Raw genomic sequence first — 25903 nt, forward strand, 5'->3', positions numbered from 1 at the left:
GTAGATTCGTAAATAAATCACCTGCAGTGGTACTTACCTGACTTGGGACTCATGTGTTCCTCAAAGCTTCCTATTGGTTACTTTTGAAAAAACTGCCTTACAGATGTTGGAGATGAACCTGAAGAGCTATTGGTTGAAAGAGAGACACTTCATCTTGAAATCAGGGAACGGGGAGTGAGAAAGAGAGCATCAGTTCCATAGTGGAAGCAGACAGCTGAAAGGGAGAGAAAGAGTGTGGGGAATTCACTGAGTTTGTCCTTCAACTAGTTTGCAGAGAATGATATTTGAAAAACATCCACTTTCCATGGATATTCAAATATCTTTTCTGCCATATGTAGCAAAGCCAGTATATCCAAAGGGCTAAAGAAGAAATGTATCCCCCTTGATGATCACACTTGAAGGACATGTGGGAAGAAGTGTTCTGCCTGTGAATCCAGTAGTAGTGGAAAGTCCAACCATGTAGTGTAGGGTGCCCTGAGTCCTTCTGCGGAGGTTGAGACAGGGCGGGATACAAATGCCCGAAATAAATAAATAAATAAATAAATAAGGTGTGTATATGGTCCTCCAAGATGAAGATTTCTTTAGGGGTAAAAGGAATTGGGCAGATGTGAATTTTTTTAGCCATTTTACAGATAATCTGTTTTAAGAGATTAAATTTGATTTTGCTGATTCTGTTGCAACGCTATTAAAAAGGAAATGATTGAATGATTGACAACTAATATGATTTAGAGCAAAAATTGACAGCTCCACAAGGGGCAGAGATCATTTTTCTTCACTGTGCAAATTGGGCGAGTTTGGGAGGGATTGAAGGGATATGATGTCACTTCCAGCTGTAATTTTTACTGATTTGGGGTTTCCCTCCTCTCTCTCTCCCTCGGCATTTTAGGGTGCATTGTAGGGCACAGGGAAAATTCTTCGTTTTAAGGCAGTTTTGGAGTGTTTGGAAAAAAAGTCTGGAAATTGTTCCCCCCAAATTAAAATAAATATTGAGTGGGACTGGGGGATGGAAAAAGTCTGCTTGGGGTTCCCAAAGGGCACACATGGCCCAAAAGTTGCACACTTCCCATTCCTTATTTAGAAGAATGAAGATTGTTTCACAGTTAAGGAATGCTTAACAGTTTGGAATTAATTGTTTTTGCTAGAATTCTTAAAACAGCAGTTGTTTCAGCTCACATTATTGAGATATTTTATGGCTTATTAGATATATTTGTGGTTCCCAACCTGTGTGTCCCCAGGTGTTTTGGCCTACAACTCCCATAAATCCCAGCCAGTTTACCAGCTGTTTGGATTTCTGGGAGTTAAAAGCCAAAACATCTGGGAACCCACAGGTTGAGAACCACTGTTTTAGATCATATGTATTCAACAAAATATTATTTTTATTAGGTTCTTGTAGGTTTTTTCAGGATATAGGGCCATGTTCTAGAGGCATTTCTCCTGACGTATCGCCTGCAACTATGGCAAACTATGGATGCTTGCCATAGTTGCAGGCGAAACGTCAGGAGAAATGCCTCTAGAACATGGCCCTATAGTCCGAAAAAACCTACAAGAACCTAGTGATTACAGCCATGAAAGCCTTCGACAATACATTATTTTTATTTTCCTCCTTCTTAATCTCTGTAGTATATTTTAGTATTGAACTTGGTACAACATATATATGTGTATCTGGTTCTGGAAACATGGGTGGGCACAAAAATAGATTCAGTGATGACACTAGAAAATAATCACATTATCTTTATAACTAAGTAAACTGTGGGTTAATCACAAAACAGAAAGAAAACCCCACAAACCCAGCAGTGTTGAGTGCCCAAATAAAAAGAGAAACAGGTGGTCATACTCAAGTACAGTATTCAACTTTAGAGTTTGGAGTCCAGAGGGCTCAAAGGCTTACTTGGAATGGAGCAAACCAAAAAAAGAACAATGGTTTGGCTCAGAGAATAAAGACCCAGGTATCTGACTTCACTTGCTACTTGATTGAGCTATGGCTACCGATCCATACTACACAAGAGCAGTACAATCTAAAATAATTATTTACCGTAGAACAATACTGTGGAGCGGGCATTCAAGACTAGGAGATGGTCATGGCCCAAGGCTCAGGGAGTCATTTTCAGCAATTCTGGATCCTTGATGCTGCTTTGCCAAACAGCAACCAGACTTGACTTCAAGGCAACTGGAAGTCACTGCCAGTGTATTGCTTCTACCAGCATATTTGAACTCCACTACAAGTGGACGGATGCTTGGAATAGTTTCCTGGCTAAATAGAAATGACACTGGTAGCTCACAGGCAGGTAAAACGACTTATGGGTGGCAGTGCGCCCCCCCCCCCCCATATTCTATTCTATAAAGCTATTCTATAACTTTTCCAGGAGATACCCCTTCCACGCAGCTGAATAAAATCCCACATTATCTGCTATGAACTGGGATATAGGACAGTGTAGACTCAAATAACCCCGTTCAAAGCAGATAGTGTGGGATTTTCTTCCTTGATATTCTGGGTTACATGGCTGTGTGGAAGGGCCCAGAATCTGAGACAACTTTGAGAAATTAAATACTGATTCCTCACATTGCCAACAATAGAAATATAAAATTCTGTTATGTCTGAATAAAGTAAAAGTATTTGTTTTTCAGGGAAGACCTGGGAAGGATGGAGAGCCTGGAGAGACGGGAAGAAGCGTATGTATTTCACTTTATCTAACATATTATCAAGCTTTGTTTGACAAAAGGATGCTATCTCTTATAACATCATTTGGTACAGTATGGATAATTTGTTCCACCTTCTTTGTGATATATATAGGGAGAGCCTGGCCCACCAGGATTTCCAGGACTACCCGGTGCATATGGTTCTAAAGTAAGTAGATCTGTGTGAAAAGATACCTAAGAACTAAAGCATTTTTCTTCAGTTTTTGTATCTTTTAGATCTGTCAGTTCTTGAATTAACCAACCCAGTAACTAACAAATCTGGCTAGGAATCCAGTTGAACCTTTTCCATTATTTAATTATTTTTCTCCCTGTTTTGTCTGAAATAGCTCATTTGTTAGCGGGTTTTAGCTGTAGCCTGGGACCAAGCACAATTCAAAGTGCGGGCTTTAGCCTATAAAGCCCTAAACAGTTCTGGCCCTTCTTACCTATCCAAATGTATCTCCCTCTATGAACCATATCGGAAGTTAAGATCATCTGGGGAGGCCCTGCTTTTGGTCCCGCCTCCTTCACAGGCACAGTTGGTGGGGAAGAGACGGGGCCTTCTCGGTGGTGGCCCCTTGGCTATGGAACTCCCTTCCCAAAGAACATCAGATCAGCCCCCTCCCTCCTGACCTTCAGGAAAAAAAACTGAAAACATGGGTCTGGGATAATCTATCAGTGCAATATGTGCATGTGAAATGTGCAGTTATAACTGGAATGGCCTGGACTATGATAATGGATTCTGTGATTTTAATAATTTTAATTGTTGACATGTTTTAGTGGTTGTTTTTAATGTATATGTTTTATTTGCTGGATATGTGTTTTATGGCATCGAATTGTACCTTTATGTGTGCTGCTCTGAATCGCCTTTGGGGTGAGAAGAGTGGAATATAAATATGGGAAATAAATAAATACATACATTTTGTTTTGATTTGGAAAGTTACCCTTTGCCGTATGAATCAACTTTATTAGAATAACATACAGTTGTGCTACGAAAGGAGACAAATTTGATATTAACCCATGATTAAGTAATCGGTTTATTAACTCACATGTGTACTTTACTTATCATATTATCATTTTAGAAAAAGCTCTTGGTAATTTTGTGGGGGTGTGTGTGTGGAAATACTAGAATATAGAATTAATCCACTCAAAGTAGAAATGACAGGTTAAGCATTCCTTATACAACATTAATTAAATCAGGAATCTTTGAATCACCTTCTTTATAAGATCAAAGTTACTTCAGTTGTGAATTACACTAAAAAATTTCCAACTTATTTGCTCCAACTCTTTGGAACTTTCTCCCCAAGGAGGATAAAACTGCCCCTTCCCTGACATCTTTTTAAAAGCATCTAAAGACCTTCCTGTTTGCGTAAGCTTTTGATGAAGACATTTAACTGTAATTACTGGAAGGCTAACTTTCATTGAGTCGTGCTAATGTTTACCATTTGTCTTGTTGAGTTGCTTGCAGTAATTGCATTAGACAAATGTTTTTAAATATGTTTACTAATTTCTTATTGTAAATTTGTTTTTATAGGTTATTGTTTTACATATACATATTGTTTTGTATGGTCTTTTATAGAATGTTGTAAGCCACTTTGGGTCCTGTTTACGAAGAAAAGCGGGATATAATTAAATAATAATAATAATAATAATAATAATAATTATTATTATTATTATTATCCAGAATTACCCACACATGGGTAGCTGAAATACTGACACGTTTGATTTATTTATTTATTTATTTACTGTATTTGTATATCGCCTTTGTCAGTCTATCAGCGACTCAAGGCAGTTTCCAACAAAACAGTATACATAATATCATAGTACAAATTAAAACATTACAACAGCATAAAACACAACAAGGCAATAAACACTTATTATCAAGTGTTGTCCAGTTCCATCATCAAATCGTCAGATTTCCTATATCAGTTACTTATATCCGTTACTCTGTATTTGTGAACGCTTGTTCAAATAGCCACGTTTTAAATTGCTGGGCGGCGTTCCATAGCCGACGTTCCATAGCCGAGGGGCCACCACTGAGAAGGCCCTGTCTCTCGTTCCTGCCAGACGTACTTGTGACAAAGGCGGGACCGAGAGCAGGGCCTCCCCGGATGATCTCAAGGTCCTTGATGGTTTGTAGCGAGAGATGTGTTCGGACAGGTAAGTTGGACCAGAACCGATTTCTTATGGTTCAATGTACATAGACTTTATTTGATGCACAAAACTATTTAAAACATTGTGTATAAACCTCCTTGACATCATGTGTCACCAGTTCAATCCCACCTTCCCTGCCTGCCATTTCTCAAAGGTGTTTTTATAGCCTCCCCCCCCCCCCCCCCAAAAAAAAAACCCTGGCTATAAAATCCTCTGAAGCCTCCAGATATCTTTAAGTGCAATTCACAATAGAAAGTAATATGGATCTTCTAAAGAAGGTGACTCAAAGATTCCTGCCTTAAGGAAGTGTTGTGCTACCCATCTAAAAATACAATTTATTTATTATTTATTATTTATTTAAAAGTTTTATATACCGGCCTTCTCACCTCTCTTGAGGGACTCAGACCGGTTTCCAACCATAATATCACATACAGTTAATAAAAACATAATAATTCATTTTACACTAAAACATTAAAACAGCAATTACATTCAATAGCTACAATGGTCAGTCGTCACACTAACTCGTTGTTCATCATCCTCCATCCATATCTGGCATACTTGTCGAATGCCTGTCTCCATAACCAAGTCTTCACCTGTTTCCTAAATGTCAGGATAGACGGGGCGGTTCTGATCTCCAGTGGAAGAGAGTTCCAGAGTCGAGGGGCCACCACCGAGAAGGCCCTGTCCCTCGTCCCCACCAGACGCGCTTGCGAGGCCGGTGGGACCGAGAGCAGGGCCTCTCCAGACGATCTTAATAATCAAAAGTAAAAGCTTTGATACATAATTTTGGCATATTATATATCTTTGTTGTGGGCTATTATAAATGCAGCATGATTAGACTGTATGCATTCCCAGTAAGTCCGTTTTTAAATGTATGGTTCTTCTCTTCTTCAGGGAGATAAGGGTACAACAGGTCCACCAGGACTTCCAGGAATTGTAAGTGCAAAATATCATTTTAAAAACATTTGTTAGATACAGCAGAGGGAACGTAGAAAATGATGATCCAGTTAATCCTGTGTTATCAGCTGAAACTGACAGCAGTATCCTGTGGTCTCCAATGGATCTAATAAAACTTGGATTTTTATTAAAGTAATTCCAATTTTACAAGTCATTCAAACTCTTGGCTTTAGGAGACTTAAACTTTCTAAACAAATATTTAATTGCTTAACGGTTTTGTGAAATGTTTAAAGATTGTATGACACAGGGCAGGATACCAATGAGAAGGAAGATAAAGATGAAATAGATCATGTTAATATGGGCTGAATGTGTTGATACCTACAAGGGTCCAAAAATTAACAGCACTGCACATTTCTACCTTTACTATTTTTATTCATGGAGTGCAACATGATATTTGTTCTAACTGTTCTAACTGTGGTACATATCAGGACATTTTTATGAATACTGGAGAACATTAGCAGCACTATGAATTCAGAATTGACTGGACAAAATTTGTTCTGTCCAAAAAGCTCACAAAATTAAGAGTGAATCTGAGTGTTGTGGAAAAAAGACAATTTACAGGTCTTAGGTATCTATTTATTGTGCATGCATATGTTGCTGAAATTTGATGCTCAGTAGAATTTAACTGGTTAGTGTTTTCCTCCAAAACCTATAATTGAAATTGTGGAGAGATGTCTTATAGAACTGCTTGATCCATTGCTCTTCATTGAGAAAACAATCTAAGATTGTACAATGTTGGCACATTTCCCAGAATAAATCAAAGTATATTTAATAACTTGGAGACTTTCCATTTTCATAATGAAAATGGTTGATTGGTTGTATTCTCCGGTCCCTGTATTTAATTCTTGTTTTTAGTGTTTTGTAATTCTTTGTAAAATGTTAATCAATAAGGGAAACTAAAGTATTTTTAGGGACCCAGCAAGCATTTGCTAGCAGGAAGCAAGACGTAAACTATGGTTGGATCTACACTGCTCTATATCCCAAGATCTGATCCCAAATTATTTGCTTTGAACTGGATTATATGAGTCTACACTGCTAGATAATCTGGGATAAGCAGATATTCTGTGATCAGATTCTGGGATATAGGGCAATGTATATCCAGCCTATAGAACACTTAGATTTAAGGAAAAGTAAATCACTGTGGGTAAATCACCGGAGCCCCCAGTTGCACAGTGGGTTAAACAGCGGAGCTACTAAACTTGTTGACCAAAAGGTCACAGGTTCAAATCCAGGGAGTGGTGTAAGCTTCAGCTGTCAGCCCCAGCTTCTGCCAAAGTAGCAGTTCAAAAACATGCTAATATGAATAGATCAATAGGTATCGCTTTGGCGGGAAGGTAACGGCGCTCCATGCAGTCATGCTGGCCACATGACCTTGGAGGTGTCTATGGACAAAGTTGGCTCTTTGGCTTAGAAATGGAGATGAGCACCAACCCCCAGAGTCGGACACGACTGGACTTAATGTCAGGGGAAAACCTTTACCTCTACCTACTAAATCGCTATTGATCCCTAGTGTTTTTCCAGTTTTAACTAGAAGTCAATGCAGATGTGATTCTTTGTAACAAATACTACACTCTGCAAAATGTAATACTTGTTTCAGTCTTTAGTCTGAAGTGCTACAGTCATCTGTTAATGTAGAGAATAATGAAATAACAGATACTGGGTTAAAGAGTTTGAGTTCGCAGTCAGGCTTTTATTTATTTATCGTGTCAGAAGCAAATTGAGAATAGAGTTATAATGTATTTTCCTAGATCATATCATCACGGAACCAGAGGTTAAATTTTATAGCCTTTCCTCCATGCCTCTTCAATCTCACCTCTCTCTTTATAATGATATAATAATATACTTTATTTATATCCCACCCTATCTCCCTGAGGGGACTCAGGGAAGATTATGGCAAACATTCAATGGCAGACAATACATAAACAGAGGTAAAGGTTTCCTATCTTTTCCTATCTCCGTCATCCAGAGGCTGTGCTCTACTTCGGCCATGAGGGGGGTTACTATCGCTCCATTTTCCATGCCAAGGAGCTTTGTTGTCTTTAGACGCTCTCCTGATCGAATTGCTGGCATGTCTGTATGAGTGCCTTTTATTGCCTCCTCGTCAAAGTGGTACCTATTTATTTACTCACATTACTGTTTTTGAACTGTTGGTGTGAGCACATGCTGGGCTGATGGTTGCGAGCTCACCTCAACCTCGGCTTGAACTGTTGACCTTTTCATCAGCAAGGTTTTCTGCAGATGGCAGTTTAGCCCGCTGTGCTAAAGCCCGGCCTTTCACCCCAAATATTCTGCAGAAATAAAGACATCAATGGTCAGGCATGTAGCCGGGGGGGGGGGGGGCTTGAGGGGCTTCAGCCCCCCCCCCCCCCCCCCGAAATGGTGGTTCGCGAAAAGGCCTTACTGGTGCATTATTTAAACTGTTATGTTTATTCATATCATGATCTGATCACCATACTCAATATATCCCATATGCATGGGGGTATAGGGGTAATGATACAAAAGGTTTGCTAGGCTAGACCCTCTTTCACTCAGACTCAGCCCCCCCCCGAAACTCAGCCCTCCCCTGAAAAAAATCAGTCCCCCCCCCCAAACGAAATCCTGGCTATGGGCCTGTCAATGGTAGTGTCTCCACATGGTCTCACAGGTTATCCTGGTCGTGGTAGTCCTCGTCATTTTGGGGACTGTTTCTGGCTCATGTCCTATATATGAAGTTGCTTAAAAAGTGTAAACATGACAATTGTGGTTCCAAATAGGAAACAACTGGTCAGTAGGACTTAATCATATTGCCTATATATCAGATTGAATCCTATCACTCTAATAGTCTCAGGAGTGGACTTTTGAGATTTTTAAATTTCTCTGTATTTTGCCATCTGCATATTATCTAGGTTATAGGTACAGGGGATGAAGAAGTCTATGGTGAAAGAGGAGATCCAGGCCCTCCAGGAGTCCCAGGACCAAAAGGCGAACCAGGTCTAAAAGGTAAATATTGCTCTTTTATAGGGAAAACCCCCTTTCTGTCATCCAGTTCTGAGAGTCGCAGTGGCACAATGGGTTAAAACCTTGTGCTGGCTGGACTGCTTGACCTGAAGATTGGGTTGCTGACCTGAAGGTTGCATGTTCGAATCCGTGAGATGGGGTGAGCTTCCACCTGTCAGCTCTAGCTTGCGGGAACATGTGAGAAGCCTCCCAGCAGGATGGTAACACATCTGGGTGTCACTTGGGCAACATCTCTGTAGACAGCCAATTCTCTCACACCAGAAGCAACTTGCAATATGTTACTTCTGACATGATTTTTAAAAATCCAATTCTGAAAAATTGTCACATCCACCTTCTCAGTGGATTATGAGAACCCAGAACAGCTATGTAACATGCACCAAAGCCAATTCAAACTTACCTTCTAATCATTTGCTATGTTTGCTTTACTAGGTTTTCAAGGGTTCCCGGGATCACCAGGTCCCCCAGGTGAGAATGCATTATTTCTTTGCTTATTTAATTTCAGTAGAGTAGCCTAAACTCATTTCTGATACATAGACCTTCTTCAGGTGATACATACTCTCACATGGATATATCCCCAGCATCACATGCATAAGTGCTGGGGATTCTAGTTCTTCTGGTATCACACCCTTAATGGAGAATTGTAGAATGTTTAATGCTATATACAGATAGCACACTTACCATACAATGAGGCCTGATGCAAAGGCATATGACATGTGAAGCCCTGTCCCCATTAAGAATGAGCACCAACTTCCTTCACTGAAATTATAGTCACACTTGAGCCATCAGTTCTCTAGGTTGCACTATGCATTCTGCCCAAATCTGCCCAAATCTGAAATATTTGGGGAAACATTTAGATCAGTACTGCTATAACTATGTATCTTATGCATGTCTTATTATTGTTTTGTTAGACAGTTTTATCCACGTATTTACAAAGCTTTCATCTACAACAAGGGTATTTTAGATATCATCAGCATTGCTTTTCTGTTCAAAACGAAATAACTTTGATATAATGAATTCAAATATAGAGTCAGCATAGTGTAGTAGTTTGAGTGTTGGTCTATGGGTGTTGGCACAAATCCCTGCTCCTTCATGGAAACTCACTGTTTGACGCAGAAGGTCATACTTTCTCAGCCTCAGAAGAAGGCAAGGGCAAATGACCTCTGATGAAATCTTGTCAAGAAAACTGTGTGATAGGGTATCGTTAGGGTTGTCATAAGTCAGAAATGACTTAAAGGCACACAGCAACATTTTCAAACAAGGAAAATAAGATAAATGCATTACGTTTTTAGAGACATATATACATTCAGAGCTCTCAATCATGTTTACCTCTTCTTTGGTGATGTTTTGAGAACCAATTCACTTGAAAGGATCTGAGATATTTACCTGAGGTCACATTACTGTGATCTTTGCATGGCAATCTATGGCTCTGTTGACTAGGGATGATATGATATGATAAGATGATTGAGGATGGGATTTTTCTCATTTGTGATTTTTTAAAAACTACATGAAGTAGTTCTTTGAACAATCAATACATTGCTGCCTTATGACATGGAACTTTTCAAAGTGGAAACACTGAGTGGATTGTTAGGACGTTGAAGTCTGGACTTCAGGTTGGCATCAAACATCTCAACATTTCAAAGAATTAGACTGAATAGCTTGTTGAATAAGTCATCATCTTGAAGCTTGAATTCATTGGTAGATGTCAGACTCAGAAATACCTATTATGTCCTCCTTTTGCCAGTTTCTCCCAGCTGTTTTTCACTGACGTCTGTCTTACTGCATTCTTTTATTAAAGGGCAACCCACTCCAGGGATAACAGGGCCACCCGGCTTTCCTGGGGAAAGAGGAGAAAAGGGTGACCTGGGTCCCCCTGGCCTTCCTATGTTTGGAGAAAAAGGAAGAGAAGGATTTCCAGGACCTCGTGGCTTTCCAGGACCTCCAGGCCCACCTGCCACAACAGGTAAGTCAGTGGTCAAAAAGTAGACCTCTTGAATGTTCAAAATGCTGCACATTTCCAGAGTGAGTTGCATTGAAGATTTCTTTTAAAATTAAGTGACTCATCACCTCCCTCCACAAAACCTAAAAAACGTCTTTCTGTAAACTGCCCGAAGTCTTAGCCTGGTCCATCTTTCGGTAACCTACTTGAATGGGCATTAATAATATGGGTACATGGAGAGTTTCCAAGCTCCTCTGCAGTCACATGAATGTTCCTCATTTCAAGGAGAAAAATCTCACATGTGAATGATCTAACAGCAGAAAAACCAATAGTAATTTTGATCTGGGGAAATGGTAGAAGGAGATCTTGTCAGTGTTTTTGATGTTTGAGTGAAAACAACATCTACTTTAAAATGCATGCAAAGAGAAGTTACAATAGTTCATAAGTTAATACAATAGAGAGGAGTAACATTGAAGGAATGCAAGCTATGTAGTTTCCGATATCAAACGGAAGAGAAGACCAAAGTGTGTTGTTCTTTCACCATGATGTGACCAAGATCAGACATACATTTAAGGTTGTGCTGTATAAACTGTATAAATAAAGCAAAAGAACCTCTTTTTTTGGAAACTGATTTTTGGAGTCTGTCTGAAGTTACTTACGATCCTTCGTGCCTTTAAGGACAGAGTCTTTGAAGGTTGAGAAGAGGAGATAAAGCTGGCTGATTTATGATCACTTTATCTCAATTTCCTGTCAGATCTGTGATCTGCCATTTTATAAAGTAGACTTTTCCATATGAATGCAGTTCTGCAAATAGGTGAGATTGGTTCCAGGTAGAAGAAGAATACAATGAACCAGCCTTCAACAAATAGAAATGGTGTCCCACATTATTCCAGTGTGCCACTCACTTCTACTTATTGTGATCCACGTCACTGAACTAAATGTATAAATGTATCATAATTGGGATGACCTTTAGATATAATGTTCTCTATTCTTTCATTTTCCAAATTGCAGGCGGAGTTCTGCAGTGCCAGTCTGGTGAGCCTGGTGAGCCGGGTCCTCCAGGGATCCCAGGCCAGCATGGCTTCTCAGGAGAAATGGGAGAAAAAGGTAATGCTGACTTTGGTTTTAGATATTCTCTTTTTTTGCTCCTCCAATTCCTATATGGCTCTGGACAAGTAACTTCATAGCACTAGGGACCTGTCCCCACCTACAGACCTTATGCTGTCCTGTTGTTGGCATTTGCAAAACTGCTACCTAATTTTCAGTCAGAATTTTTTCAAGATATTGCAGACAGATATCTTCAACAGGCACTCTTTTGGAGAGATCAATTCTAAACAAAGTAGTTGCTACTTCAGAAATACCAAACAGAAGATAGTACGACTCCTGTATCTGTAGGGGTTCTTGAACGTATTGTGCAAACAAACAAAAATGGATAATAGTGAACTCTATTGAAATGAAGGGCTTCTGATGCACGCTATTATAGAGTTACCCAGGAGAACAAAAAAGCAAGAAAGAAAACAGTTGCCACTTCTAAAAAGTGTAGGATGGAGAAGTCAAATGATCCTGTTATTTTAGTTGTTCTATGAAATGTAATTGTGATCTTGGAAATCATAGGATGCAGGATAAATAGAATCAGGATACCCTTTTTATTTAGAGATGACAAATGCCCCATATGTGATATGTATGTAAATCCGGTAGACCAATAAATTGAAATTGTTATATGACAATTATTTTAAATTATAATTAACCTGATGAAAGTCTCATTTGATGATCAGTTTGTTTCCTTAATTGGTTTTGACAGTGCGGCTTAGAACCTCTAGTAACTACTAGGAATGTTGAAGCAAACCATTTGTGTTACTTGAGTCTCCTTGTGAAGAGAGAAAATAAACATAACAACAACATAAATCTTAAATTATTTTCTGTGTAGTTTCTGCTTAAATGTCTCAATTTTTAATATAGGTGATAAAGGAGAAAGCTGCATTGCCTGTGATACAGCTGGCTTAATTGGATCGCCAGGGCCCCAGGGCCCCCCGGGGGAACCAGGTAAAATGTAGAAGAAGCCCTTGAGCTCCTACAGAGGAAGAGCTCCTCTGAGATTCCTATTATTCATATTATTCCATTTATGATTTTATGTTATATAAAAAATCCCAAAGCAATAAAAAGTGCCAGTATCTAGTGTAACGAAGTAACCAATCAACAAGCTGTTTTTGCCTCTAATTAGTAATATTATATGTTGTCTTTTGGATATTGCCTTTTTAGCCATCTTAACATTGTATTCTCATGGATTTTGCATTATTGACATAATTCCTTCACTTTCTAATCTGATGTCTTTTCTCTGAAGCAAAGTGAATTCACTTCTGCCTCTTACTGATAAAAGTGATAATTCCAGAATAAGTGGAACAGACCTAATTATTGAAAATGTATAAGGACATTAAAAATTCATACTGGAAATGTGAAACACATCAAGGTACTTTCTGCCATATGCAGTGGAAATGCAACAAAGCAAAAGAATATTGGAAATTGATACAAAATTTGTTGCAATAGCTAAAACCAGAATACAACTATGATCTGAGTTTTAAAGCCATTTTAGTGTATTTACTGCATTTTAATTCTGTTTTTACCATCCTGTTATTATTTAATTGTTTTAAAACTTTGTATTGCTCTTTTTAAACTGTCTAGTGTGAATAGACGTTAGCCGCCTTGAGTCCCCATGGGGAGAAAGGCAGGAAATAAATGATGATGACAATAATACAACTAGATCCAACTTCATTTCTACTGTGACTTCTGAATGAATGAAGAAAAACATACATTTCAAATTATTACATTACATGATTATAGAAGGCAACAATCCTGTTATTTTAGTTGTTCTATGAAATGTGTAAAATGGAAAAATAAAGAATTACCCTCAAAAGAAAATTGGATTATAAAAATTCAGGAATTGGCAGAAATTGAGGAGTTATCTTGCTTGATATAGGAGAAGTCAACTGACAATATTTTAAAAGAATGGGAACTACTAGTATAATGTACTATGAAGAAAAAAGAACATGCTTGGAGGGTTTTGAAGCTTAAATAAAATAACAAGGTAGAATGACGTTATCTAAGTTAAGAAGTTAGTTGGATGGCAAGATAAGAAGTTACTGGAATATTTTCATTGTATGTCTTTAAGTGGGAAGTCAATTTTAACTTTTTAAAATGTTATGATGATTGCTTTTAGGAAAGGGAGGGCTGGGCAGCTTTAATAGGTATATTGGTGATATAAGTGACATGTAATTTACTATCTTTACAAATTGCATAAGTATTATATAAGTATCTTTACAAATTGTATAAGTGACATATAATTTACTATCTTTACAAATTGTGTAGCAATATTTATATTCCTGAAAACATTTGTAAATATATAAATTAAAAATTAGTACAATACTAAAAAAAGATATATATATATATATATATATATATATATATATATATCACAGTTAGTCCCAGGATGGCAGCATCTGCAATATGTTAGTGATAATGTCAATAAAATATATTCATAAACATGTCAACAAACATTTTCAAGTGTCATTTTGCACCAACATACTTATAGGCATCAGTGAATATTTTATAATTTATTTTGTAGATGAGTATTTTTAGAATGTCATACAGTACAAGAGTGAATACTACAAAAACATTCATTTTACACATCCATGAGTAATTTTAATATTTTTCCCTATTTCTGAACAAGGTTTTCCAGGGCCTCCAGGTGCTAAAGGTGATAGGGGCAATCCAGGTTTTGATGGCATCCCAGGAGTGAAAGTAAGTAAACAGTACAAAATACCTTTGTAACAGTAATCAGCCAGTTTCAGAGTATATATCTGCTTATTTTAGCATTACCTGAAGTACACCCCACACTGCCTAAGTCTATGCCAAGTACAGGTTGAGTATCTCATGCTTGAGACCAGGAGTGCTTTGGATTTAGATTTGGATTTTTCCCAGATTTTTGGAATTCCTGTATTTATATATACATACATAATGAGAAATCTTGAAGATGTGGCCAGAGTCTCAATATGAAATTCATTTATGTTTTACATACATCTTATACACATTGACTGGGGGTTATTTAACTGAAAGTGACCCCTATAACTTGGTCATGACCAATAATTCCCTTTTTTCGTACGATAGGTTATATTCACAGAGATATGTGGATATTGCCATTTATCATTATAGATCAGTGGTTCCCAACCTGTGGTCTGTGGACCACCAGTGGTCTGCAAGAACTAAAATATGGTCCACCACCTCACTGTTGCAATGAGAGCGACTGGTCTTGCAAAACCCTCTTATTACTGCCAAGGCAATGGGGATGTTGGGAGGGGAGAGGTTGACTACCCGTGTAAGGCACGGCAACAAGCCTCCTGACTACTGCTTTTCCTCCTCCCTCCCTCCCCCTGAGCGAAGCCCTTCCATGGGGCACCTGGAAGTGAGGGCATCTTGGTGTCTTCGTTTTTAGGTCTGTTCCTGGGGTCATTTGGGGTGCTGATGCAGAAAATTGCATTGAATAACCACATCAGCTCTAGATTATTAAATATAGTTATGGATCGGTACAGGTGATTATTGGTTTTCTTCCTGTGACTTATAAATCCAGTATTTTTCATTACCATGCGGCCAAAATTTTGGAATATGACTGACGTTAGCTAGTCCTTATTTCCATTGATTTGTGCCCCATGAATCCAGAGGCCTTTCAGTTTTGTTTCTCTCACTGATTTTATTAGTATACTTTATTATAAGGCATGTAATTGATTATGTATCTGCATGCAATGTCAGGGTTCTCCAGGTATACCTGGATTGATTGGAAGCCCAGGAGCAAAAGGAGAACCTGGAGATGTTTTCTTTGACTCAAACTTGAAAGGTGAAAAAGGAAACCCTGGTTTTCCTGGAACTGAGGGCACGCCTGGTCGAGACGGAAGCCCAGGGCGCGATGGTCTGCCAGGTGCCCCAGGACCTAAAGGTGCATCGGTAGGTATTTGTTTACCTTTAGTACATTTTACTTAATGAATTTTAAAGTATTTGATTGTATGCGATATTGGTGCATTCCTTGCACTTATGCAGATCTGATTGCAAAGTTGCATGGTAGAATTCTCCTTCATTGGGATGCTCTTAGAATTAAATTCCATGACAAATATTTGCACATACAGTATTAAGGATTTAAAATATTTACTTAAATGTCAGGAACAGGTGTAAAAACCAAGATTTTATATGCACCTGCATCATATTTTATCTGAATTTGATTTTTTCCTATGCTGTTGATATTTTTTTTTACCTTTCCCTGGTGAAAGAAGGAGATGGATTTAATGCTGCTCAGAATGAGAGACTTCAGGAAGCCCACTACATATAATTCAGTTTACTGTCCATGTTTTTTTGCCATAGTTGAGAAACTCATATTGCCTTCTGTCCTCTTTACAAAAGTGAGAGATGACTCAAAGTTTAGACGTAAACGTAAGCTTATATTTTAATACATCTTAGATATCCAGCAATGGCTGGGTTAGGCCTTTTGCAATGATAAACACAAAATGAATTCATTGTTGGATTTTGGATTTTAAGATTGGTAGTTCTCCTTGATTCATCTCTGAGCCTGAAACGCCAGGTCTCAGCAGTGGCCAGAGGGACTTTTGCACAATTAAAACTGGTGCACCAGTTGCACCCATACCTTGGGAAGTCAGATTTAGCCACGGAAGCTCACACTCTTGTTACATCTCAAGTAGACTACTGCAACATGCTCTAGATGGGGTTGTCTTTGAAGACTGTTTGGAAGCTTCAAGTAGTCCAATGGGCGACAGCTAAGTTTCTAACTGGAGCGGGATACAGGGAGTATCCCATGTGGTGTCAGCTCCAATGGCTGCTAGTCTGCTACCGAGCACAATTCAAAGTGCTGGCTTTAGCCTATAAAGCCCTAAATGGTTCTGGCCCAGCTTACCTGTCTGAATGTATCTCCCCCATGAACCATCTCAGAGGTTAAGATCATCCGGAGAGGTCCTGCTCTCTATTCCACCCCCCTCGCAGGCGTGACTGGAGGGTATGAGAGACAGGGTCTTCTCAGTGGTGGCCCCTTGGCTATGGAACTCCCTCCCCAGGAAAATCAGCCCCCTCCCTCCTGACCTTCAGGAAGAAAGTTAAATCCTGGTTGTGGAACCAAGTTTTTGCACATTGACAATTATCTTTCAGTTCTGTAGTGAACAATGCAAATGACAATTGGAATGGCTCCTGGTTTATGGTTCTACACTATGCGATTTTAATGTATATGTTGTTTTATTTTTATATGTACTTAAGGCAACAAATTGGACCTCTGTTGTATGTCGCCCTGAGTCCCCTTTGGGGCAAGAAGGGTTGGGATCTAAATGTGGTAAATAAATAAATAAGAACGGGTCCATTAGAAAATTCATAAGAATGTGGGTAAACTACAACTTCCATCACCATTTGTCATTGTTTCAACCTCACAAATATTCAAAATTGACCATGTTGGGTCTGTGTGCCAAGTTTGGTCCAGATCCATTGTCATTTGGGTTCACAGTGTTCTTAGACTGTAGGTGAACTATAACTCACTAAATGCAAGGTCAATTCTCTTCAAATCCCTCCAGTATTCAAAGTTGCTCATGGTGTGTATGTGTATCAAGTTTGGTCCATCTCCATTGTTAGTTAGGTTCACAGTGCTGTCTAAATGTAAGTGAACTAGAGCACTCTCAATTCGAGATCGGTTCCCTCTAAACCCTACCAGTATTCAAAGTTGGGTATGTTGGGTAAGTGTGCAATGTTTGGTCCAGATACATTGTTGGTTAGGTTTTGAATGCTCTCTGGATGTGGATTAACTATAAGTCCCAGTTAGCGTATGCATTTATGTTGAAACCTACTATGCTTCATTTTTATTTTGGCTGCTAGTTTAAGCCGCCTTTTTATTGTTCTTCAATTGTTTTAATTTTTATGAGCCATTATATGTGTGTTCTAAAACCTAAAAAATACCTAACTTCAAGTGATGATGATGATAATGCCAAAATGACTTGAATCTTTTCCATTGGAGGAGAAGAGAGAAGTTCTTGCCCTGTTCTTGTTGCTCTTGATGCTGACTTGAAACTGAACTAGGACTCATATCTATAAGAATGATAAGGCACAAAGGAGAGACAATTATGAACATAAGAAAAATTCAAAAAGTTTTTGAAGATTATTATAGAAACCTCTATAAAAAATAATCCAATAGATATTTTTAAAAAATAGACCAATACCTAGCGGACATTAAGGTCACCAAGTTTACAGAAGATATGACAAATAACATGGGAAGAATTGAATACAGCCATAGATAAAGCTAAATTAAATAAATCCCCAGGTCCAGATGGATTCTCCGCCTTGTTTTACAAGGTGTATAAAGAAGAATTAGGCCCGTTATTGCTTTCTACAATGAATCAAGTACTCCAAAAAGGAGAGATGCCAGGATCCTGGGAGGAAACTACAATAGTTTTCTTACCTAAACAGGACAGTTACTACTAGTGATGACTGAGCTTCCACCCCGACTCATGTAGCATATCCTCAAATATACACCAGGCTATTTCAAATGATCCCATATGTGCACACAATTGTTAGAGAAATTATAACAGTGTTGATTGAGATTTTTTTTCTATAGTTTTATTACTATTAAGGTCAGCTTTAAACTTGTCAAAATTACACTAATAGAATCATATTGATTAGAACAACAGTAAAATAAGAGTGTTTCTTCTGGTGTCGGCTGCAAAAATGATTTTTTTTTCTTGTTTCTTTGTAATCAGGGAACCATTGGGCTAAAAGGAGATCGTGGCCCACCAGGATCAACTGGTTTCCCAGGACCCCGAGGAGAGAGGGGTTTTCCTGGTCCTCAAGGAATTGGGCCTTCTGGACCTCCTGGTGATAAAGGAGACATAGGAATTTCAGGGATCCCTGGCACTCCTGGACTTCCAGGTATCATTACTAATAATTGGCAGACAGATTGTGGTGCTTTGTTTACTACTGTGCGGCGCTCCAGTTGTTTGGGCCCCCAACTCCCAGAAGCCCTAATGAGCTTGTCCAGTGGCCAGGAATTCTGTGAGCCGAAGTCCAAAACACCTGGAGGGCCACAAGTTTGACACCACTGATATAGAAGGTTACTATACACCAAGAAGGTTACTATACACCAAGGGTGGAATTTCTGCAATGGAAACATATACACAGAATTTAAAATTAAGTCAGAAAAATGGCAGAAAAATTAGAATACAATTGTTCATACAATATAATGATCACATGAGTTCTCTGAGATTCGAAGGACATTTCTGTGCAAATAGGCCTTCCATCATATCTAGGTCCAGAAACAGATAAAAGGCCTCCCTCCCTCCCCACAGCTACGGTTGTGGCCTTGTAGAGAAGAAGAAACAGGCACAATTCCATCATATCTGGCCCCAGAAGAAGATAAAAGACCATCCCTCCATTCCAGTTAACACTGCTGTGGTCATAATCATGTCTTTAAATCAGTTTATAAAGTTGTAAGGGGGTTGTTTTGTTATTTTACTTATTATGAAGTACTATGTAAGCTAATGGTGCTACATAACTAGATAATGACAAATGACCATATCGGAAATAAGGAATCCAGTGTGATTGAAAGCTAAATTTCAAAGTTTATACACTCTTACAATTTGTAAATATTCATATTTAGATGGGGAAAAGTTTTCCAAGTTACTTTAATATGTGGAAATAAAGTATTTCAAGAGACAGGTTCATATCTTTTTTTCCCCTTTTTTCTGTTTTTTTTTTTCTCTTTCTTTTTTATTTTTTACTTATTTCGGTTTTTCTTTGGTGTCGGTTTTGTTTTCTGTATGCAAACCAATAAAAAATTAAAAAGAGAGAGACAGGTTCAAATGGTTGCATTCAGTAATGCATACCAACACATTCACCAGAGTGCCATAACTTAGCTAGATATTCAACTGTGTTGTCCACAAGTACAGCAAGATGGAAGCAAATCCACCTCGAGGGCAGAGATGCAAACATGTTTCAAAAATGCTGAGTTGCATTAAGATGTTTTGCATTTTGGAACTTCTTTTGAAAAGAAAAACATGTGCAAACAATACTTTTTTCTGAGGAAAGCCATTTTTTGTAGAGTTTATTTCAAGAAATCCTATAATCCTATCACAATCTCACTCATCATGGAAGAAACATTTGAAATTCATTGCTGAAACTTCCCTGATTGTGAGTCTATTCAGCTGGAATTCTATCCTGCTCTTTTCGTACTGCTTTCTACCTTCCAAACATTGTTTTTTCGTGTCTTTTCACAAAATACAATGGGATCAGTTTAGTCATATTTGCTTCTAGGGCTTGCTTTAAGATGATCCTAATTTTAGTACTGAATGAGAATATGTAGTGCTGATCATATTGAAGATGAACAAAATACAGTGTGGCAAATACGTTGTCATTAGCTAGATTTAGAAGCTATTCATAGAACTACAATTGTATAAATATTTATTTGGAAATAATTATATGCAATAGGATGAAGATATATAGGATTAAATACAATCATGTCCAAATTTTCTTTTGAGTTCTTGGGGAATTGCCTTCAGAAATCAAGACATAAGAATGCTGCCTAAGTTACTCTTCTCCTGAAATACAGAAGTTCCTTTCTGTTTCATTAATCAAATGTAGCATCAAGAAATACAACCTTCATTCTGAAAAACAACTGAATCAAGAATAAATGCTTATTAATATGTTATATCTTTTCCTTCCATTACAAGGACCCAAAGGTGAAGCTGGACGTGTTATTTCTCTGCCTGGAACCCCAGGAGCAGATGGGGTGCCTGGACCTCCTGGATTTCCGGGCATCCAAGGTACTTTTTCACATTAATGTCGGACGTGCTCCATATTGTCATAATTCCCCCAGAATTATAGCTATGTATAATAATTAATAATTAGTTATGGATTCCCTGGTGGCACAGCAGGTTAAACTGCTGAACTTGCTGACCAAAAGGTTGGCTGTTTGAATCCGGGAAGTGGGTGAGCTCCTGCTCTTAGGCCCAGCTTCTGCCAACCTACCAGTTCAAAAACATGCAAATGTGAGTAGATCAATAGGTACCGCTTCTGTGGGAAGCTAACAGCACTCCATGCAGTCATGCTGGCCACATGAACTTGGAGGCGTCTTCAGACAACACTGGCTCTTCGGCTTAGAGATGGAGATAAGCACCACCACCCCGAGTCGGATACAACTGAACTTAACGCCAAGAGGAAACCTTTACTATAATAATTAAACTTGACTTATTTTGTACAGGTGACAAGGGTGATCCTGGCATCACAGGAAGACCTGGCCCGCCAGGTGAAAAGGGTCTGACAGGACCTCCAGGAATAGGGTTTCCTGGGCTTCCAGGACCTAAAGGTACAATATAATTTACAATTTAATGTGACTGATCATTTAAGGATGATACCTTGGTCTAGGGAAGTTTGAAACTTGCATATCTTGTCATTTGTAAGTGGCAGGATTGCAGACAAAATACCCGAAATATTTTTATATTACATTCCAAAAAAAATTCACTGATATTTTTTATCAAAAATCCCACATAGAGTACACATATTCACTGTTGTTGTTGAAAGGCGAGTCAACACTAGGCAAATCTAGTCAAGTGACAATAAGGTTTAGATCAGCAGTGTTCATTCAGCCTTTTAGTTTCCCTGAACCACATTGGAAGAAGAATTGGGCCACACATAAAATGCACTTACACTATAGCTGATGAGCAAAAATATATAGATATTTCCATGCATAATTTTTGAGATATCTGCCACCACAGATAAGCAAAAAAAAAGTCCTCACATAATTATAATAATTATGCACCATCCCATTTGGAGGATCTTTTAAAATTATTGATCAGGTCTTCTGGCTGAACTATTCACAATTATAATGTGAATTACAGATACTACTCCAACATGTAACATACTCTGAGGGTTTGGGTTACTAACAACTGGAAGTACAAACAACTGGTGTCACTGCTGCTGTCCCTAAGACAGCAGTATCACCCTCCAGTATTGCTCTTGCTTGGTAGCTATTTGAAACATTCAGTTTTTCTCCTCAGCAAAAATCCATCTGACACGGGAGTCCTCACCAGTAGCACTGTTGCTCTCAGAATGGCCTCTGCCTCACAGGAGCATGGCTTCTCAAATAGACGTATTCCATGTTTGAAAATAGTTTATGAGGCTTCTGGCTTAGCTTCCGAGATTTATTATTTCCAGTATCATTTCATTATTAGCATTAAAAATTACATTTACATGTCTTTGGCTACAAACTGGAATCCACAACATGTGAGTGTGGAGAAGAGCAAACTGCAGACCACCTGCTGCAATGCAACCTGAGCCCTACCACATGCACAATGGAGGACCTTCTTGCAGCAACACCTGAGGCACTCCCAAGTGACCAGATACTGGTCAAAGGACATTTAATAGAATACCAAGTCTGCAAACTTTGTATTTTGTTTGTTTGATTGTCTGTTTTTTTTTAAATGCAATACAACTGTTTTGGTTCGCTCCTGACACGATAAATAAATGTCTTTGGTTTTGTAGGTTTCCCAGGACAGCCAGGTCCACCGGGTTTACCTGGGGAGAAAGGAAACGCTGGTTCCCAAGGATTACCAGGTATATCAGGACTACCAGGCCAAAAAGTAAGTGGAAGCAGCTTAAGCTAACTTTAAATAACTTTAGCTATGTTGCTGACAAACATGTTAGTTCAAGGTGGAGAATGAATACATTCATTAGTTTATCATTTTCCTAATATTTTATATTTCATCCAACTTTGTCATCAGTTGATGAGAGAAAAGAATAAAGATGACTAAAGATGTTGTATGCATTCCTTCCAATATGTACATTTTGGAGGCAATTTCCCCTTATAAATTTGTTTCATTTAGTTCATTGCATTTTTATACATTTTATCTGATAATTTTGCACATATTCTTCTGGTACAAAAGCACTGCAAAATTTGGAGTGTTATAAAAACTTTTATTTTAAGCTTTCATTTTTATTTGGATATTGTGGAAAGGGATGTTCATTTAAAAATGTGAAATAAGTGGATTTCATCCCCATCTTTTGATCACTATCATCATCATTTGACTACTGGGAACTCCAACAACGTTTCTGGTTGTAAACCCACACAATAACTGTAGAATTAGTACACAGCTAACACGCTGTATGAAACATGTATTTCAGAACCATAAGAGCATAATAGGCATAAAAACATGGTAGAATCTAAGCATAGGATCCTGACACAGCGATGGCACTTGACAGAGCGAAGATTTTGGAAAGAGGGCACAAACATATTGAAAAAGTTGGATACAGTCCAACATTGGTAGGGAAATGACTACCATGTTTAAATGAACTAAATATCTATATCCAGATATTTGAAATTTTTTTACTAACCTTTCCTTTCGTCTGTATTTTCTAACCCTTTTCATTTTCCTGTCACTATTTCTCCTTTCTGCTGTCACTACACAGCATTCCTTGGACTTTTGTCAAACTTTTATTCTCTCCAAAAACGTTTCTCCACGTCACTGACCAAGTAAGTTACCAACATTCGTTGGCTTACAGTTTCATTTTGAGGCATCCAAAGGGTCATTCTTTTCCCATTGCATCAAAGCGGTTCAAATAGTGATTTGAAGAGGATAATAATGTTGTTTTGTTTGTGTTGATTGGATGGCAACAACAATAACAATAACAACAACATTTTTATTCATGATAAGGGTGAACCAGGACTAGGTCTCCCGGGTCCCAAAGGCTTGCCTGGTCCACAAGGACAAGATGGTTTCCCTGGAGCAAAAGGTGACCAAGGGTTTCCTGGCCAACCTGGAGAAAAAGGATTTCCAGGTGTGCCTGGCCAACCAGGTTTGCAAGGTAAGCTTTTTGCAATTCCTAGCTAAAATTATAACAATCCAACATATTTTTTGTGTGAAAAAAATAATTAAAATTGTAGTAGTCAAATATTAGCTTTTTCTTCCCCTAATTTCCACGTTAATCTTAATTAGTAAAGGTTTTTCACCCTCTCTTCATTTTATTTTATCTTCTTTTCATGAAAATCTGTTCTCAAAGCATAACTAGAGATGTGGACCAATCTGATGCAGTCTGAGGCACGTCTCGATGAGCTAAATTCAGCTTACTCCCAAAGAAGTGTTTAGAAAATTGTAACCTTAGCCAAGTTGAGAGCATATGCAGTATTTCACACTACGAAGAGCAAAATGATAAATAATCGTCAACATTAGTGTCATACAAGTTGACACATTGCTGTTTTTCATTTTTCTGCTTAGGTGATCCTGGTAGTGCTGGATTGCCAGGTCTACAGGGCTCCCCCGGCGTCCCAGGAATCGGACCCCCTGGCCCCCCTGGGCCTCTAGGACCATCAGGCCCTCCAGGACCCACAGGTAACTTGTTCATTCAGGATTTGTTTGCACCTATGTTTATGTTTGCACACAAAATATGTGATCAAAGATGCACTGAAACCATCTTCATTCAGCTCAATTTGTATTGTCTAGTTTGATGTTTTAAGGAACGGCACATATTTAGATGATTTGTCCAGGAATCAAGCATATTTTAGAACCTTTTCAGTGCAGATGTATAAGGTCTACTGAGAAGTAAGACATGAGTCCATTGTAAGTGGCTATATGGTTGCAGAATTAGCATCCTTTCTTCTAAAATCTGACATTTATTCTGGCAGATGTTTAATGAAAATCAAAGCATTGTTTCATTATTTGTTTGAATGTTTTTCCCTTTTTGGCATTGAATGTTTTGCCATACATGTTGGAAACCACCCTGGGTCTGGGGAGAAATACAAATAAATTATGATTATGATTATGATTATTACTGCCAAACACTAAATGTCTGTAGATTTTTTATGCAAAAAATTATTGCAGTATTATAAAGAACATTATTTTATTATCAGTAGTTTTAACATAAACAATTAAGGAAGAAAACAACTAAAATCCATAGAAAAGAGTGATTACTCTCAATGTAGATATTATTTCCCTAGTTTTTAGAAGCATAATAGCACAGTATGACACTTGTATTCATGGAGTGCATATTCTAAACCATGAATAATAGAGTTCCCTATTGATACGAAGGATTTCTGGACCACGAATACCACAGACCTGTGGTGAAGGATCTAAAAAATGAGAGGACATATTTTATAAGGTGTGGATATCTGGAATCACAGATGACAGTTCCGTGGATTTGAGCGTCATACTGTACATGTATCCATCTGAACATGAGGAAGAACTTCCTGACTGTGAGAGCCATTCAGCAGTGGAACTCTCTGCCCCGGAGTGTGGTGGAGGCTCCTTCTTTGGAAGCTTTTAAACAGGGGCTGGATGGTCATCTGTCAGGGATGATTTGAATGCAATATTCCTGCTTCTTGGCAGGGGGTTGGACTAGATGGCCCATGAGGTCTCTTCCAACTCTTTGATTCTATGATTCTATGTGTTATGAATAATTAACCATTTGAGCATTTTGTTTTCAAAATCTACTTCATCACTTTCCTTTTAATCACTTCAGGGGTATCAGGAATAAAAGGAGAAAGGGGCTATCCAGGCGTCCCTGGGCTAGATATGCCAGGGCCAAAAGGAGATAAAGGTGGCCAAGGACCACCAGGGCTACCAGGACTGCAAGGGGTGCGAGGGCTACCTGGTGGACAAGGACAAGAAGGGAGACCAGGCACTCCAGGTATGCGTTTATCTTCTAGTAATTCATCATTGTTCCTTGTCCTATAGGTTATTTGTAAAATATGTTTTTTTCCCATTCATAAGGATACAAACAATATCATGAGCAAGGACGTAACGGCAGTGGTGTGAAGTGTGTTTGCTTCCCTTTTATTCTGTATCGCCTCCTTAGTTACAACAGAAGAAAGGTTAGAATTGTGCACCTGATAAGTGTTAGCATTCTGGATTGTTGTAGGTTTTTTCGGGCTATATGGCCATGTTCTAGAGGCATTCTCTCCTGACATTTCGCCTGCATCTATGGCAAGCATCCTCAGAGGTAGTGAGGTAGCATTCTGTCAATAAACAAAAATCTTGAGGCTAAAGAGCCATTAGGATACCTCAAAAACAAAGAAAAAGAATTTTAAGCTGCAAAAAACACAAAGGCCAGTAACACTTAAATGTTTCCATGCTTTCTAGATATTGGTGTTGGTGATATTCTGAATTTCTG

At 38.4% G+C, this 25903-nt stretch overlaps 1 protein-coding gene across 1 annotated transcript in view; it reads left to right on the forward strand.

The window, feature by feature from the left end:
• COL4A1 (collagen type IV alpha 1 chain) overlaps positions 1-25903 on the forward strand; it is a 111673-nt gene that overhangs the window by 59138 nt on the left and 26632 nt on the right. The window contains exons 16-32 of the mRNA XM_060784997.2: positions 2626-2670; positions 2792-2845; positions 5725-5766; positions 8673-8766; positions 9214-9249; positions 10580-10744; positions 11732-11827; positions 12680-12763; positions 14445-14515; positions 15521-15712; positions 18508-18676; positions 20473-20565; positions 21003-21107; positions 22283-22380; positions 23452-23602; positions 24013-24126; positions 25253-25420. Of these exons, the coding sequence (XP_060640980.2) occupies positions 2626-2670; positions 2792-2845; positions 5725-5766; positions 8673-8766; positions 9214-9249; positions 10580-10744; positions 11732-11827; positions 12680-12763; positions 14445-14515; positions 15521-15712; positions 18508-18676; positions 20473-20565; positions 21003-21107; positions 22283-22380; positions 23452-23602; positions 24013-24126; positions 25253-25420 (1777 nt within the window). The remainder of the gene's footprint in view (positions 1-2625; positions 2671-2791; positions 2846-5724; positions 5767-8672; positions 8767-9213; positions 9250-10579; positions 10745-11731; positions 11828-12679; positions 12764-14444; positions 14516-15520; positions 15713-18507; positions 18677-20472; positions 20566-21002; positions 21108-22282; positions 22381-23451; positions 23603-24012; positions 24127-25252; positions 25421-25903) is intronic.

This window comes from Anolis sagrei, chromosome 1 (genome assembly GCF_037176765.1).
Source record: "Anolis sagrei isolate rAnoSag1 chromosome 1, rAnoSag1.mat, whole genome shotgun sequence".
Lineage (NCBI taxonomy): Eukaryota > Metazoa > Chordata > Lepidosauria > Squamata > Dactyloidae > Anolis > Anolis sagrei.